This window comes from Amblyraja radiata, chromosome 1 (assembly GCF_010909765.2).
Source record: "Amblyraja radiata isolate CabotCenter1 chromosome 1, sAmbRad1.1.pri, whole genome shotgun sequence".
In the NCBI taxonomy this organism is placed as follows: domain Eukaryota; kingdom Metazoa; phylum Chordata; class Chondrichthyes; order Rajiformes; family Rajidae; genus Amblyraja; species Amblyraja radiata.
In genome coordinates, this window is record NC_045956.1 from 159,543,178 (window position 1) to 159,557,405 (window position 14,228).

The 14,228-nt window shown below is 44.4% G+C and overlaps 1 protein-coding gene across 3 annotated transcripts in view; it reads left to right on the plus strand.

Moving 5' to 3' along the window:
* Positions 1 to 14,228, plus strand: part of dym (dymeclin) — a 327,900-nt gene that overhangs the window by 99,030 nt on the left and 214,642 nt on the right. For all 3 annotated transcript variants that reach the window (XM_033033648.1, XM_033033656.1, XM_033033666.1), the window contains one exon: positions 6,599 to 6,741. In XM_033033648.1, coding sequence (XP_032889539.1) covers positions 6,599 to 6,741 — 143 coding nt within the window. The remainder of the gene's footprint in view (positions 1 to 6,598; positions 6,742 to 14,228) is intronic.

Genomic DNA, 14,228 nt, shown 5'->3' on the forward strand with positions numbered 1-14,228 from the left:
AGATTTTAAAAGTTTCCGCCAACCTCCCCATCCCCCACATAAAACAAGCTAAAGAACACTAAAACATAATTGAACATACTAAAAAACAACAACGAAGGAAGGGACAAGACAGACTTGGCGAGGCGGCCATTGCGGGAGCCACCCGGTGGTTCAATAAATAGTTTCATTTTGAAAGGGGGATAACACAAACTCTTCTAGTTTAGGGGCAATATTTTCAATGTAATGCTTATAAAATAATCTTCAAAATAATATATATCATCTTTTCATTACCTTTCACTCCTTTCCCTTATAGGACAAAATCATTTGATTAACAATCAAGTTCAAGTGAGTTTATTGTCATTTGTCCCTGATAGGACAATGAAATTCTTGCTTTGCTTCAGCACAACAGAACATAGTAGACATTGACTACAAAACAGATCAGTGTGTCCATATACCATTATATAAATATATACATACATGAATAAATAAACTGATAAAGTGCATATAACAGATGACGGGTTATTAATGTTCAGAGTTTTGTCCAAGCCTGGTTTAATAGCCTGATGGCTGTGGGGAAGTAACTATTCCTGAACCTGGTCGTTGCAGTCTTCAGGCTCCTGTACCTTCTACCTGAAGGGAGCAGGGAGATGAGTGTGTGGCCAGGATGGTGTGGGTCTTTGGTGATACTGCCAGCCTTTTTGAGGCAGCGACTGCGATAAATCCCCTCAATGGAAGGAAGGTCAGAGTCGATGATGGACTGGGCAGTTTTTACTACTTTTTGTAGTCTTTTCCTCTCTAGGGCGCTCAAGTTGCCGAACCAAGCCACGATGCAACCGGTCAGCATGCTCTCTACTGTGCACCTGTAGAAGTTAGAGAGAGTCCTCCTTGACAAACCTACTCTCCATAATCTTCTCAGGAAGTGGAGGTGCTGATGTGCTTTCTTGATAATTGCATCAGTGTTCTCGGACCAGGAAAGATCTTCAGAGATGTGCACGCCCAGGAATTTGCAGCTCTTGATCCTTTCAATGGGACTATAGGTCCCCATCCTACTACTCCTTCCAAAGTCCACAATCAGTTCCTTGGTTTTGCTGGTGTTGAGGGCCATGTTATTGTGCTGGCACCATATGAACAGTTGCTTGATCTCTCTTCTATACTCTGACTCATCCCCATCAGTGATACGTCCTACAACAGTGGTGTCATCAGCGAACTTGATGATGGAGTTCGCACTATGACCGGCTACGCAGTCATAAATATAGAGTGAGTACAGCAGGGGACTGAGCACGCAGCCTCAAGTCAAGTCAAGTCAAGTTTATTTGTCACATACACATACGAGATGTGCAGTGAAATGAAAGTGGCAATGCTCGCGGACTTTTGTGCAAAAGACAAACAACCAAACAAACTATAAACACAATCATAACACACATATTCTTTTACATAATAAATAATGGAAGGAAAAACGTTCAGTAGAGTTAGTCCCTGGTGAGATAGGCGTTTACAGTCCGAATGGCCTCTGGGAAGAAACTCCTTCTCAACCTCTCCGTTCTCACCGCATGGCAACGGAGGCGTTTGCCTGACCGTAGCAGCTGGAACAGTCCGTTGCAGGGGTGGAAGGGGTCTCATGATATTGTTGGCTCTGGAGTTGCACCTCCTGATGTATAGTTCCTGCAGGGGGGCAAGTGAAGTTCCCATAGTGCGTTCGGCCGAACGCACTACTCTCTGCAGAGCCTTCTTGTCCTTGGCAGAGCAATTCCCAAACCAGATGGTAATGTTCCCGGAAAAGATGCTTTCCACCGCCGCTGCGTAGAAGCACTGGAGGATCCTCGGAGACACTCTGAATTTCCTCAATTGCCTGAGGTGGTAAAGGCGCTGCCTTGCCTTACTCACGAGTGCTGAGGCGTGTGATGCCCATGTCATATCCTCGGAGATGTGGACTCCCAGATATTTAAAACAGTTCACCTTATCCACAGGATCCCCATTTATCCTCAATGGAGTGTACGTCCTCGGATGATGTGCCCTCCTAAAGTCCATGATCAGCTCCTTCGTTTTTTTGATGTTCAAGAGGAGGCTGTTATCCTGGCACCAGAGTGCTAGACCAGCCACCTCCTCCCGGTAGGCCTTCTCATCGTTGTCTGAGATCAGGCCCACCACCACAGTGTCATCAGCAAACTTAATTATTGAGTTGGAGCTGAACCTAGCCACACAGTCATGTGTGTACAGGGAGTACAATAGGGGGCTGAGGACGCAACCCTGGGGCGATCCTGTGCTCAGGGTGAGGGACTTTGATGTATTCCCTCCCATCTTGACTACCTGGGGCCTGGCGGTGAGAAAGTCCAGGACCCAGGCACACAGGGAGGTGTTGAGCCCCAATTCCATTAGATTCCCGGCTAGTCTGGTGGGGACTATCGTGTTGAAGGCTGAACTGTAGTCTATGAACAGTATCCTCACGTAGCCCCCCTTCTGGCTGTCCGGATGGGAGAGAGCGGTGTGCAAGACCTGGGAGACCGCATCGTCCGTGGATCTGTTCGGACGGTATACGAACTGCAACGGGTCCATGTTCCGAGGGAGGAAAGCGCAGATGTGTTTCTTCACCAGCCTCTCAAAGCATTTCATGACTACCGAGGTAAGGGCCACCGGACGGTAGTCATTCAGACAGGCTGGGGAGGCATTTTTTGGTACCGGTACAATGATGGATTTTTTGAAGCAGGCAGGGACCACGGACTTGTCCAGGGAGAGGTTGAATAATGTCGTGAGCACTGGAGCTAGCTGCGTAGCACAGGACTTGAGTACTCGCCCCGAGATGCCATCGGGGCCTGCAGCTTTTCTCGTGTTCACCCGTGTCAGAGCCCTCCTCACGTCGTGCTCGGACAGCGAGAATGTGTGCACATTCCTCCCTTCAGCTTCGGTAGCCAGCCCGCTGGCGGTATTGTCGATAGTCGGCAGACCTGGAGTGGTGTTGCCCCTCTCGAAACTAGCGTAAAAGGAGTTCAGGTCATCAGCTAGGGAGGTGCCGGCACTTGCGGATGAGGGAGGGGTGCTCCGGTAGTTGGTTACAAACCGTAGCCCCTGCCACAGGCTTCTGGTGTCCTGCTGCTCCATCTGTAACTCCATCTTGTCTCTGTACCTTCTCTTTGCGTCCTTCACCGCCCTTCGCAGTCGGTAGGACTCTGCCTTGTAGACTTCCATGTTTCCTGATGCCAGGCCCGAGTTGTAGGCAGCGGTGCGAGCATTCAGGGCCACACGAACAGACCTGTCTACCCAGGGTTTTTGGTTCGGAAAGGTACTTACCCTTACCGTGGGGACGATGTTGTCGGTTACTGTTGCGATGAAGTCCGTGACTGTTTCCGCGAACTCACTGACGTCACTGGAACTTGCTTCGAACATATTCCAGTCGACATCACTCAGTGCATCTTGCAGCAAGGCCTCTGACTGGTCGGACCACCGCTTTACGTCCCTCGTCTCTACCGCTTCCCGAACTATCCTCTGTTTATACTCCGGCAACAGGCAAATGGCAGCGTGGTCAGATTTTCCTAGGGGAGGGAGTGAAACGGCCTTGTAGCCTTTCCTGAATGGTGTGTAGCAGTGGTCCAAAGTTCTCTCCCCCCTGGTGGCACACGTGATGTGTTGGTAGAAGTTCGGCATGACCTTCTTGAGATTTGATTTATTAAAATCTCCAGCCACCACCATAACCACATCCGGGTACTTGTTTTGATGTCGACATAGCACATCGTGTAGGGCCGATAGTGCCATGTCGGTGTCCGCCTGCGGTGGAATGTAGACGGCTGTGACGATCACTGAGCCGAACTCCCGGGGAAGATAGAATGGGCGGCATGAGATCGTCAGGTGCTCCAGGTCCGGCGAGCAGGAACGGGAAAGCATCTTGATATTTCCAGGGTTGCACCAGTTGTTATTGGTCATGGCCTTGAGGTGCTCCCGTGCTGATTGTTATCGAGTCTGACACATTTCCACCAATACGAACAGACTGGTCTGTGAATGAGGAAGTCGAGGATCCAATTGCAGAGGGATGCGCAGAGACCCAGTTCTGCGAGTTTGGTAACCAGTTTGGAGGGGATGATAGTATTAAATGCCGAGCTGTAATGTTAAGCTCTTTTAATGGAACCATGTCTTAAGATCTTTTAATGGAACCATGTGACGACATGGTTATACAAAGTGTTTCATTTATTTCATGCTGTCATCTCCTACCACGATATCTTGCATATGATTCCTGGCTTCTGACAGCAAAGACTTGTATTTATATTACATTTTTAACATTGTAAAGCATGAAAAAAACAGACAGGTTTAGGCCATTCTGCCCTCGTGTCTGTTCCACCATTCAATAAGATAATTGCTGACCTCATATCGCTTTGCACTATCCTGCAATATATCCATATCCCTTGATTTCCTTAATATTAAAATCTCATTTTGTGTTTAATATACTCGGTGACTGAGCCTCCACAGTTATTGGGTAGAGAATTTCTAAGATTCATGACATTCTGGGGGAAGAAGTTTAATTTCTCTCTATCTTGAATGGCTGACCTGTTATGTTGTGGCTCTGCTTCCTGGTTCTGAACACCGCAGCTACAGAAAACATCAACATTACAACTATCCGGTTACTATTCAGAGGGGAGTAAATCTGAGGGAGCTTATATCTCGAAAGCAGGAATAAATAATTTTATATTTATAATGACACAGAATAAGATTGTTTGGACCAAATTTTTTTTTCCTGAAATAGAATCCCAAATTTCCTGGAATTTGATGGCATTTCCTGAAATTGTCAAAAATGCTTCCTGCGTGCTATTTGTTGTTTTATTTTTGTGGGCACACGTTATCAACACAAAGAAGAACAAGATAAAACAGATCTATGTAACCACACCGTTTAAGAAAGAACTGCAGATGCTGGAAAAATACGAAAATGCTGGAGAAACTCAGCGGGTGAGGCAGCATCTATGGAGAGAAGGAATAGGCGACGTTTCGGGTCGAGAACCATCTTCAGACTGTCGGGTGGGGGGGGTGAAAAATAAAGGAAGAGGCGGAGACAGTAGGCTGTGGTAGAGTTGGAGGGAAGGAGGAACCACAGAGGGGGGGGGGCAGTGAGAGAGAAGGTTGCTAAACTGTCTTCGGAGAGAGGAGAACTTCTTCAAAGTAGACATACCTTGAGATTTCGCAGTGGAGTGAACATCTGCCTGCTTCTGATACTCACTTTTACAGTGTTATGTAAGGTAGCTTTTGTTGTCTTCGTTTTTTCAACCTGCTCTCATGTGTCTCAGTCTCTACTCTCTCTCCCTGCCAAAGTGGAAACACTTGATCAATTACCCTCATTTCTCTGGAGCACTGAAAAACAATCTCGAGGACAATTCTATCAACTCCCCAATGATTCTTTTTGATGTTGCCATTATTCTACATGCAGGGATATTTGGCAACAACACCCTACTAGGATGACGTGAGGATGTGTCAGAAAACCAGCAAACCAAGGGACAACCAGTGCAGTCAAAGAGTGAGCACAAATACTCCACATATATGCAAGAGGGAGGAGTGTGATCTATTTATCCAGGACCACACTTACCCATCTCTGTAGCCTGTCATTTGCAAGGGCTAGGTTATTTTCCAATGGAAGAGATAATCTAAAAAAAATAATCATCAAACACATTAATATTTTGGTTATTTATCAATTGTTGCTCAGTTTACAAGATGTCAGGTAACAAATTTTACCAATACTCTTGAAAAGTGGATGTTCAAGGATGTTGTCATGAAACCAAATAAATTTCCTTCATATTGTTTAAGAAAATCAGAATAACTTGTTTTACAAGGAAGATAATATTGAATACTGCTAATATGTAGATTTATGTTACAAGGTATAATTGCTCTGTGTTCTGAAGTAAGTTTGTAAAGGTCATAGGACAGGTTTCAAACAACAACACTGGATTATTTGTAGTAAAGTAATTTAAGAAGCTGCATTACTGGCCAGGAATTCTTTCTTTGATGATCTGGATAGAAAATAAAATTTGTGTTCGTTTCTTTTTCAAACTTATTTCCATATAAGCAAATATAATATAAATAGAAATCTTTCATGAATGAAATTCATGTTTGGATAATTTTACAATGCATTTATTGGTTTATTAATCCAACAGAGAATGGGTTTGTCACAAAAAATAAGGATTTATTAGCCAGGATATCTATCAGACCAAAATATTTCAAATACAATGCTTTATTGAAAAATCAGCAAGCAGTTAAATATTTAGCAAGTGCCTGTTGAAGTCCTGATGGAAAGATAAAGATTAATTTTAAGAAACGCTGAGGAACACAATGGGTGCAGTTGAAGAAAGTCACCATGGTGATTTATTCATTCTGGGCTCGTACAGTTTAGTGGATGCAGTCTGTTTTTTTAACTTAGAATTCAGAAACTCTTATTTTGCGATGGATTAGATTCGTGCTGAATTAATCTTGATCTTTTGTGTTGGTGTGGCTGATTGTTGGCAAATTGGGAGGTACAAACAAGTAGAAACTGGTTTTTAGTGTATTAATAATAGATTGGGATATTGCTCGTAGATAAATGAACTTTTCTCTTTTTCCCCCCCTCTCCCTCCGCTTCCCTTAACCATCCACACCCTACCTTTTTTCACAGCCTTCAGAACACTAGCAGGACTGTCAAAACATTACTTTACAACTTCATTCGACAAGAGAAGTGTCCACCTCAAGGAACTCAGATTTTTGAGCAGACCTCTGTAGGAAATGGATTGCTATATGGATTAGCATCTGGTGTAGCATGTAAGTATTTTATGTTTGATTGGAGGAATTGCAAGTACCTACTTTCAGTTGCTTCTCAATTGATAGCTAGTATGCCACTTCCTTCTGATATTTTATTCTAAGGTGCTTTTCATCCTCTGGTATCTTTCTCAACAGACATTTTTTGTATGTGGCAGGAACAATTAGTCAGCTAGGTAATAATAAAGACGTTACAGTGAAATTCATTTTCATCTGTTATTCACTGATTTCAGTTGATATGTAATGATAAAGAACCCTGGCAGACTTGGGGTCATAGAGTCTCAAAGCACGGAAACAGATCCTTATGCCCAACTTGCCCATGCCAAATAAGATGCCCTATCTACACTAGTCCCACCTGCCTGCGTTTTATCCATATCTCTCTAAACCAGTCCTATCCATGCACCTGTTCAAATGTCTTTTAAATGTTGTTATGGTACCTGTCCATATTACTTCCACTGGTAGCTCATTCCATATACCCACTACTGACAAACTTAAGTACCCGTATAATAATTCGGACACCTGCAGACTGTGACAAGGCCTGAATACTATACTATAACTGACCGCAAAGCGAAGTAAGGCAGCATCGCTGGTGATAGTGCGGCCCTCCCTGATGAACGTAATGCTTTCTATGCTCGCTTTGAGCAAAAGGACAACAGGTCAATGCCATCCATCCCGCAAGACTTGAGTGTGCCTTTTCTCAGGGTCATCGTGCCCGCTCAACATCAGCTTACCTCGCCCAGCACTGTGAAGACGGATCTGGTCGGCCCTACCGCTCCATCCATCGGTGGTCCCTCGAGCCCAGGTATAGTTCTCTCCGGTCGATCTTCCCGGTCCCCGGTCTGTCGGCCCGTGGGCTCCCAGCCAGGCCATCTGTGAAGCGCAGCTGCGTGGTCTCCCTGAACCTCCGCCCGCTGGCTTGGGAGCTGCTACCGGACCACAACTCACCTGCAGTCCCTGCTAAAGTGGCCCTGATCAACGCGAGATCCTTGCTGAACAAAACCATCATCCTCAATTACTTCTTCACCGCACGTGGATTGGACTTCCTACTGATCACAGAAACCTGGCTTAATCCTGGTGAGCTTGCTCCACTCGTGGAACTCTGTCCTGATAACTGTAAATTTTTCAGCTCGCCTAGGCTCTCCGGTCGCGGTGGGGGCCGAGTCACTGTGTTTAAGAAGCATTTCAACTGCTGCCTTCTGAACGCTGATCATTTTCCAGTTTTGAACATCAACTAATTATAGTTGGTCTAATCTGTCCACTTTTAATTGTTCTTGTGTATCGCCCACCAAAAATGCATAAGGACTTTATCTCACAATTTGCTGATCTTATCGCTAGCTTGTTGCCCAAATTTGACTGGGTCCTGATTCTTGGTGACTAACATTCATGCCTGCTGTCCCACTAAGCCTCTTGTGAGTGAATTTATGAACCTGGTTGAGTCCTTCAATCTGACTCTACTTACCACTGGACCCACGCACAAGCTTGCCCATACACTCGACCTCATGCTATCGTCTCGTCTCCAAATTTGTAATACAGAAATTATTGATGCTTGTCTGTCTGATCATAGTGCAATTATATTCGATGCATCTCTGCCTTTCTCTCCCTCAAAATCCCATCTCCCTGCTCGCTACTGCCGCTACGTAAACTCTTCGTCTGCCAGTACGTTCTCTGAGGCTCTCATAGCCACCCCTGACATCTGCACCATCGAGGCGTCTCCCCTCTATCTCAGCACTGATTACCTCATTTCTTTATTCAATACCACTTGCTCTTCCATCCTGGATTCTGTTGCTCCTCTTAAAATGAGAAAGCCTAAGCCTAAAGGCTGGCCCTGGCTCAATGACACCACCAGAGCCCTAAGAAGAGAGTGCAGAAAATCAGAACGGAGGTATAAATCTGATAAGCTTCAAATTTCCTTTGAACTCCTGAGAAACAATCTTCTCAAATACCAGGAAGCAGTAAAGTCTGTGAGAACACAATACTTTTCTGACCTTATTTCTAAAAACACCCATAACTCCAAGGTCCTTTTTAGTCCCATTACCTCTATCATATGTCCTGCCCCCAGTACCAGCTTAGCTGAGTCCCCTGCTAAGTGCGAAGAATGTATTACATTTTTCACCAGAAAAATTAAGAACATCAGAACCAATATTTCCTCTCCCATCGGTGACCTAGCTGTCTCATTGGTCTGTCCTTCAAAATTAGACTGTTTCCAACCCATTACTCTACCCTCCCTTGTAAAGCTGGTCACCACTATGAAACCTGCAACCTGCCCCCTTGACGTTGTCCCCTCTGCCCTTCTGAAGGATGTCATTGCAATAGCCGGTCCCAGCATCCTCGCCATCATCAACAGTTCTCTGGCCACTGGCACTGTTCCAACCTGCTTCAAGCACGCGGTGGTCCAGCCCCTCCTGAAAAAACCTAACCTAGATCCCACCTTGCCTAGCAACTACAGACCTATTTCCAAACTGCCTTTCCTTTCAAAAGTCCTTGAAAAGGTAATTCTAAATCAACTTATGCCTTACCCACACCAAAATACCACCCTGGAAACTTTCCAAACAGGTTTCAGGGCCCACCACAGCACGGTCTGCCTTGTTGAAGGTACATAACGACCTACTGCTCACCATTGACTCCGGCGACTGTGCAATCCTGCTCCTTCTCGACCTCAGCGCAGCATTTGATACTGTCGACCACACCATCCTAATTGACAGTCTTTGGTACGGGGTTGGTATTGATGGCACTGCCCTGAGCTGGCTCATCTCATACCTCAAAGGTAGGACTTTCTCTACAAACATAGGCAACTCTTTCTCCTCCCCAGCCAGTCTTTGCTGTGGGGTTCCACAAGGCTCCATCCTTGGCCCCATTCTCTTCTCCCTGTATATGCTCACCTTAGGCCAAGTCATTCAAAGGCACGGCATTTCCTTCCACTGCTATGCAGACGATACACAACTCTATCTCCCCTTGAAAACCAACAACCGATCAAGTCTTATCCATTGCCTCGAGGATATAAAGTGTTGGATGGCCCAGAACTTCCTTCAACTAAATGAGAGTAAGTCTGAGATCATCCTACTCGGCCCCTTGGACTCCATCAAAACGATAGTAGGCAGCCTTGGAAGCCTTACCCTATTACTCAAACCTCACATCAAAATCCTTGGCGTGATATTTGACTCCTCGTTGAAATTTGACAAATAAGTCAATGCCGTGGTAAAAGCTAGCTTCTTCCAGCTTCGGACGATAGCTAAAATAAAACCATAAAAAGATCATCCACTCATTTATCTCCTCCCGCCTTGATTATTGCAACTCCCTTTACACTGGCATCAGCCAATCATCCCTGTCCCGCCTGCAATTGTTCCAAAACGCCGCAGCGAGACTCCTGACGGGCACCCGAAAAAGGGACCACATCACCCCGATTCTGGCCTCTCTCCACTGGCTCCCAGTGCGGTTTCGAATCAATTTCAAGCCCTCTTCTTTATGTATACAAAGCCCCTGCCCCCACCTACAGGCGCCCCCACCTACATCAAAAATCTGCTTACCCACCATACCACCTCCAGGTCCCTCAGATCGGCCGACTTGGGGTTACTGATCATCCCGCAGTCTAGGCATAAGCTCAGGGGCGACCGCGCTTTTGCGGTTGAAGCACCTAGACTATGGAACTGCATCCCTCTTCCCATCAGAACTGCCCCCTCCATCAACTCAAAAGAGTCTAGACTTAAAACTTATATCTACTCTCAAGCCTTTCTTGAGGTTCTACATAGGCTGTATGTATTTATGTAAGTATTGTTGATCTATGTACCACTGTTTGTAGCATGTTAGTACCTGCACTAATGTAAAGCACTTTGGTCAACGAGAGTTGTTTTTAAATGTGCTATAGAAATAAAATCGACTTGACTTGACTAGACTTGACTGTTGCAAAAGTTACAACTACCTTCCTGAGGGTGAACCCACAGAAAGAAACTGACCTGGATAGTCTCAGGCCGCGGTCTTAGGAACTGCGCCAACCAACCAGCTGGAGTGTTCACGGGCATCTTTAATCTTTCCCTACTCCGTACTTCAAGAGGACGACTTTCATCCCGGTGCCAAAGAAAATCAAGATCTCATGCTTTGGTCACTACTGCCCAGTGGCCTAGACATCCACCGTCGTGAAGTGTTTTGAGAAGCTAGTTATGGACCAGATTAAATCCAGCCTACCAAGCAAACGTAATCCACTGCAGTTCATCCACTGCCACAACAGGTCCACGTTTTATGCCATCTCCCTGGTCCTACATCATCCCTGAACACCTAGATAAAAAAGACACCTACATTAGACCTGCACAGTTACTGCCTGTTCTAAATATTTCAAGCATTTTCTCTTTCATTTTAAATTTGCAGTATTATTTTTGGACTTTAAATCTGCCATTCTGCTCTATTATGTATTGTCAATGTATGGAGCAGTAATTGTAATTAGGACCATAGTTCAATAAATATAAGTGTATTCTAATAATGTAAACTAGTTGACTGATTTGTGCTTAATTCAGCCCACTGCCTGCAATTGCCCATGTGCACTTCTGTTTTTTTACAATTTTGCAGATATTTTACTCCAATTGACCTCGATGCCTAACTGTTGTAATGGTCCTATGAGGCAGTTGAAAGCAACTGGATGTCAGGATCGATGTGGCACTTCCCAGTTCTAGTTGTCAAAGAAATTTGAATTGCCTGTAATTTTTCCTATTCTCCTTGAAAATTATATTATTATAATGTACTTGGAACATCATAACAGGAGAAATTACTTAATGCAAATAGTTAAACAAATACTTTTTAATCAGGTGTTTGACCCCCATTCAAATGAATGGTCGCAAAGTTTGAACTGTGATTTGACTGGGAAATGAGTCCAGGGGCAGAGTGGGCTGTGTGGGGCAATGTGCTGAGGCCCACTTTTTGCTCATCTAGGTGCAGGAATGGAAGTCAGATGAGCAGACCTGCATGGAGGATATCACTGACAGTTTCTTTCAGAATTAGCAGCTGGTGATAAGAACGTTCCAGTCCATTGAATACTCAGGCTGTAATTTCTTATTAAATTAAAACAATTCAGTATTTTGATTTCCCAACCCCAACTACCCCCACAATCTCTGGTCAGTTTTGTCTCTCACCATTGCCTGACTTTTTGAGGCTGCAGCAACTTGTGACCTCTCAGTTCCCTTTACATACTTTTTGTTTCCATAAATTAGGAATTCTTTAACTTTCTTTGCTGATTCACTGGAGTCACAGGGGCTTTACGATGTAATAGATGTGTGATTTTTTATAAGTAGACCACTTAATGTTGCAAAATATTTAGCTTCTAAAGCAACAACATCTATTTTACAAATTATCGTTCCTTTGTTTTTAAAATCATCTGCCAACCTTTGGCGCTATCATCTGTGTGACTTCATACATCCCGTTATTAACCCAACTAAGCTGGCTTCATCAGCAGCCATACCCGCTGTCTAGCTAACTTTTAGCTGACACAGCTATCCATTCAACTTTATCCTCCCCCTTATTTTTCTGACCGATCTCTTCATCTGGACCATGACTTTTCCTGCCCGTCTCACCCCCACCCAACCACTGCATCGCTGATACCCTGCCAATTTTCCTCATCATCTGCATGACTCATCTTGCCCGCCGTCATCCACCAGATGCTGGAAGTTGTTAAAGGTCTAATCTAGGTCATTGCCCATAATTTTCCATTTTTGTCATAAATTTGGGGATATTGTTTAAAAAAAAGTTTCCTCAAATCGCTGCATATGCATTTAGTAGCTAGTACAAATAGCAACCATGGAAAAGTGCTTGTTTAAGTACTTGCTTAGTTAATGGCTGCACTGTTTCATCCTGAGTTTTCTTGAACGTTCAGGTTACACATTCGTGAAAAATATTTTCTCCAGCCTTCTGATTTGTCTTGCACATAAGCAGAAAACTTCAGAAGATAACTAACTTGATGCAGAATACCTAGCCTCAGACTGCTCGGCTGTTATATAGGCCCTCCCCAGATTACCTGACTATGGTCATACATACATATGAATGTGCCACAACAATGGTGGGCTGTGTCCAGCTGAGCAGAGTTGGGAGCTCTGAGCAGACTCACTCGCTGACTCACAGAGTCAGGCCGGCTGGCACCAGCTCTTCCTGCAGCTGCTTGCTTTCTTAACCTGGCTGTTTCTGATATCCTCTTCCACACACTGTTCTTCTCCATTTCCAACTTAAAATTTGTATTACGATCTGTTCTCAGGAACGGAATTCTTTCATAACCCAGGGACTGCCTGTCGTGACAGTAGTTATGCATCCGGTTCTGTTACATTTTTGGCCAATATGTCAATTATAGGATATTTGTCGATGGTAATGTTTTATCTCCAGCGGTTTCAGGGGAAAGTACCTGAGGAGGGGCCGGTTTGGATTGAAAGGGTTGAGTGAACCAAGCAGTTGCAGAATGAATGTTCTCTGTGGAAAAAGGTGGGGATGAGATAATGTTACTGGTGGTTGGATTACGGTGGGGTGAAAAGTGAAGACCATGGGAAACTTGTTCCATCTGCGGGGAGGGGGAGTAAGAGCAGAACTGCAGGGCATAGAGCAGACATGGCTAACGGATCCATCCACAACAACAGATGGTTCAGTAACCATGTTTACTGAAGAAAGAGGACATTGTGGTTGGTCTAGAGTGGAAAACTTCATCATGGGAGCAGATGCAGTTGAGGCAGAGAAATTGAGAGTAAGAGGTGGTATCCTTGCAAGAAGCAGAGTGTTCATCAATCTGGCATTGATGTCTGATCATGTAAATGTTTGCCTTCCAAGCAAATAGTCTCTGCTAACTTTGTATTACTGCATTGGTAAGATGTTTAAATGCAAACCCTTTTACTGAGTAAACCATGATAGCATAAGCATAATTATGTCTTGCGATTTGTTCCCTATTCATAGCTGATAGAAGTAAAGCTAGATCCAAGCTCCAGAATATGACTGGACTAATTCCCAAAACATTTGGCTCCATTTTAGTGTTCAGCAAGCTTTTTCTTTCTCTCCTTCTGTCAGTTTTGGCCAGCCAGCTATCTGCATCCAGGCTGGGCAGTAATCCTCACTGCAGACATACTGTCAGCCAGTTCTGTTTATCTTGGTTGCAAAATGTAAAAGAATGTCAGGTTTTATCTGAAATACTCCATGTGAGCTCAGAAACTTTGGTGCCACTGTATCGCTTTGTCTACTCTGTTGTTGATGAAAGAGCAGTACAGTGGATTTAGCTGATAGGCAACATTGCACTGTTGTGGAATAATATTTCTGTTTTCATTGCATCACTTTTTATGGCCACAGTATTTTCCAATATTTTCTTATGATAATTTTTCTTCTTTATGTCCTTGATTTCATGTAGCTTTCTAATCTCCCCTATATAACAAATTTTACTTCCAGGATGAATGGGTGGTAAGTCTGACCTTGAAAGGCTGTTGTTGGATGGAATTAAGTGCCCTTGTGTCAAGGATAGAGTTGTGGTTAAGCATACATAT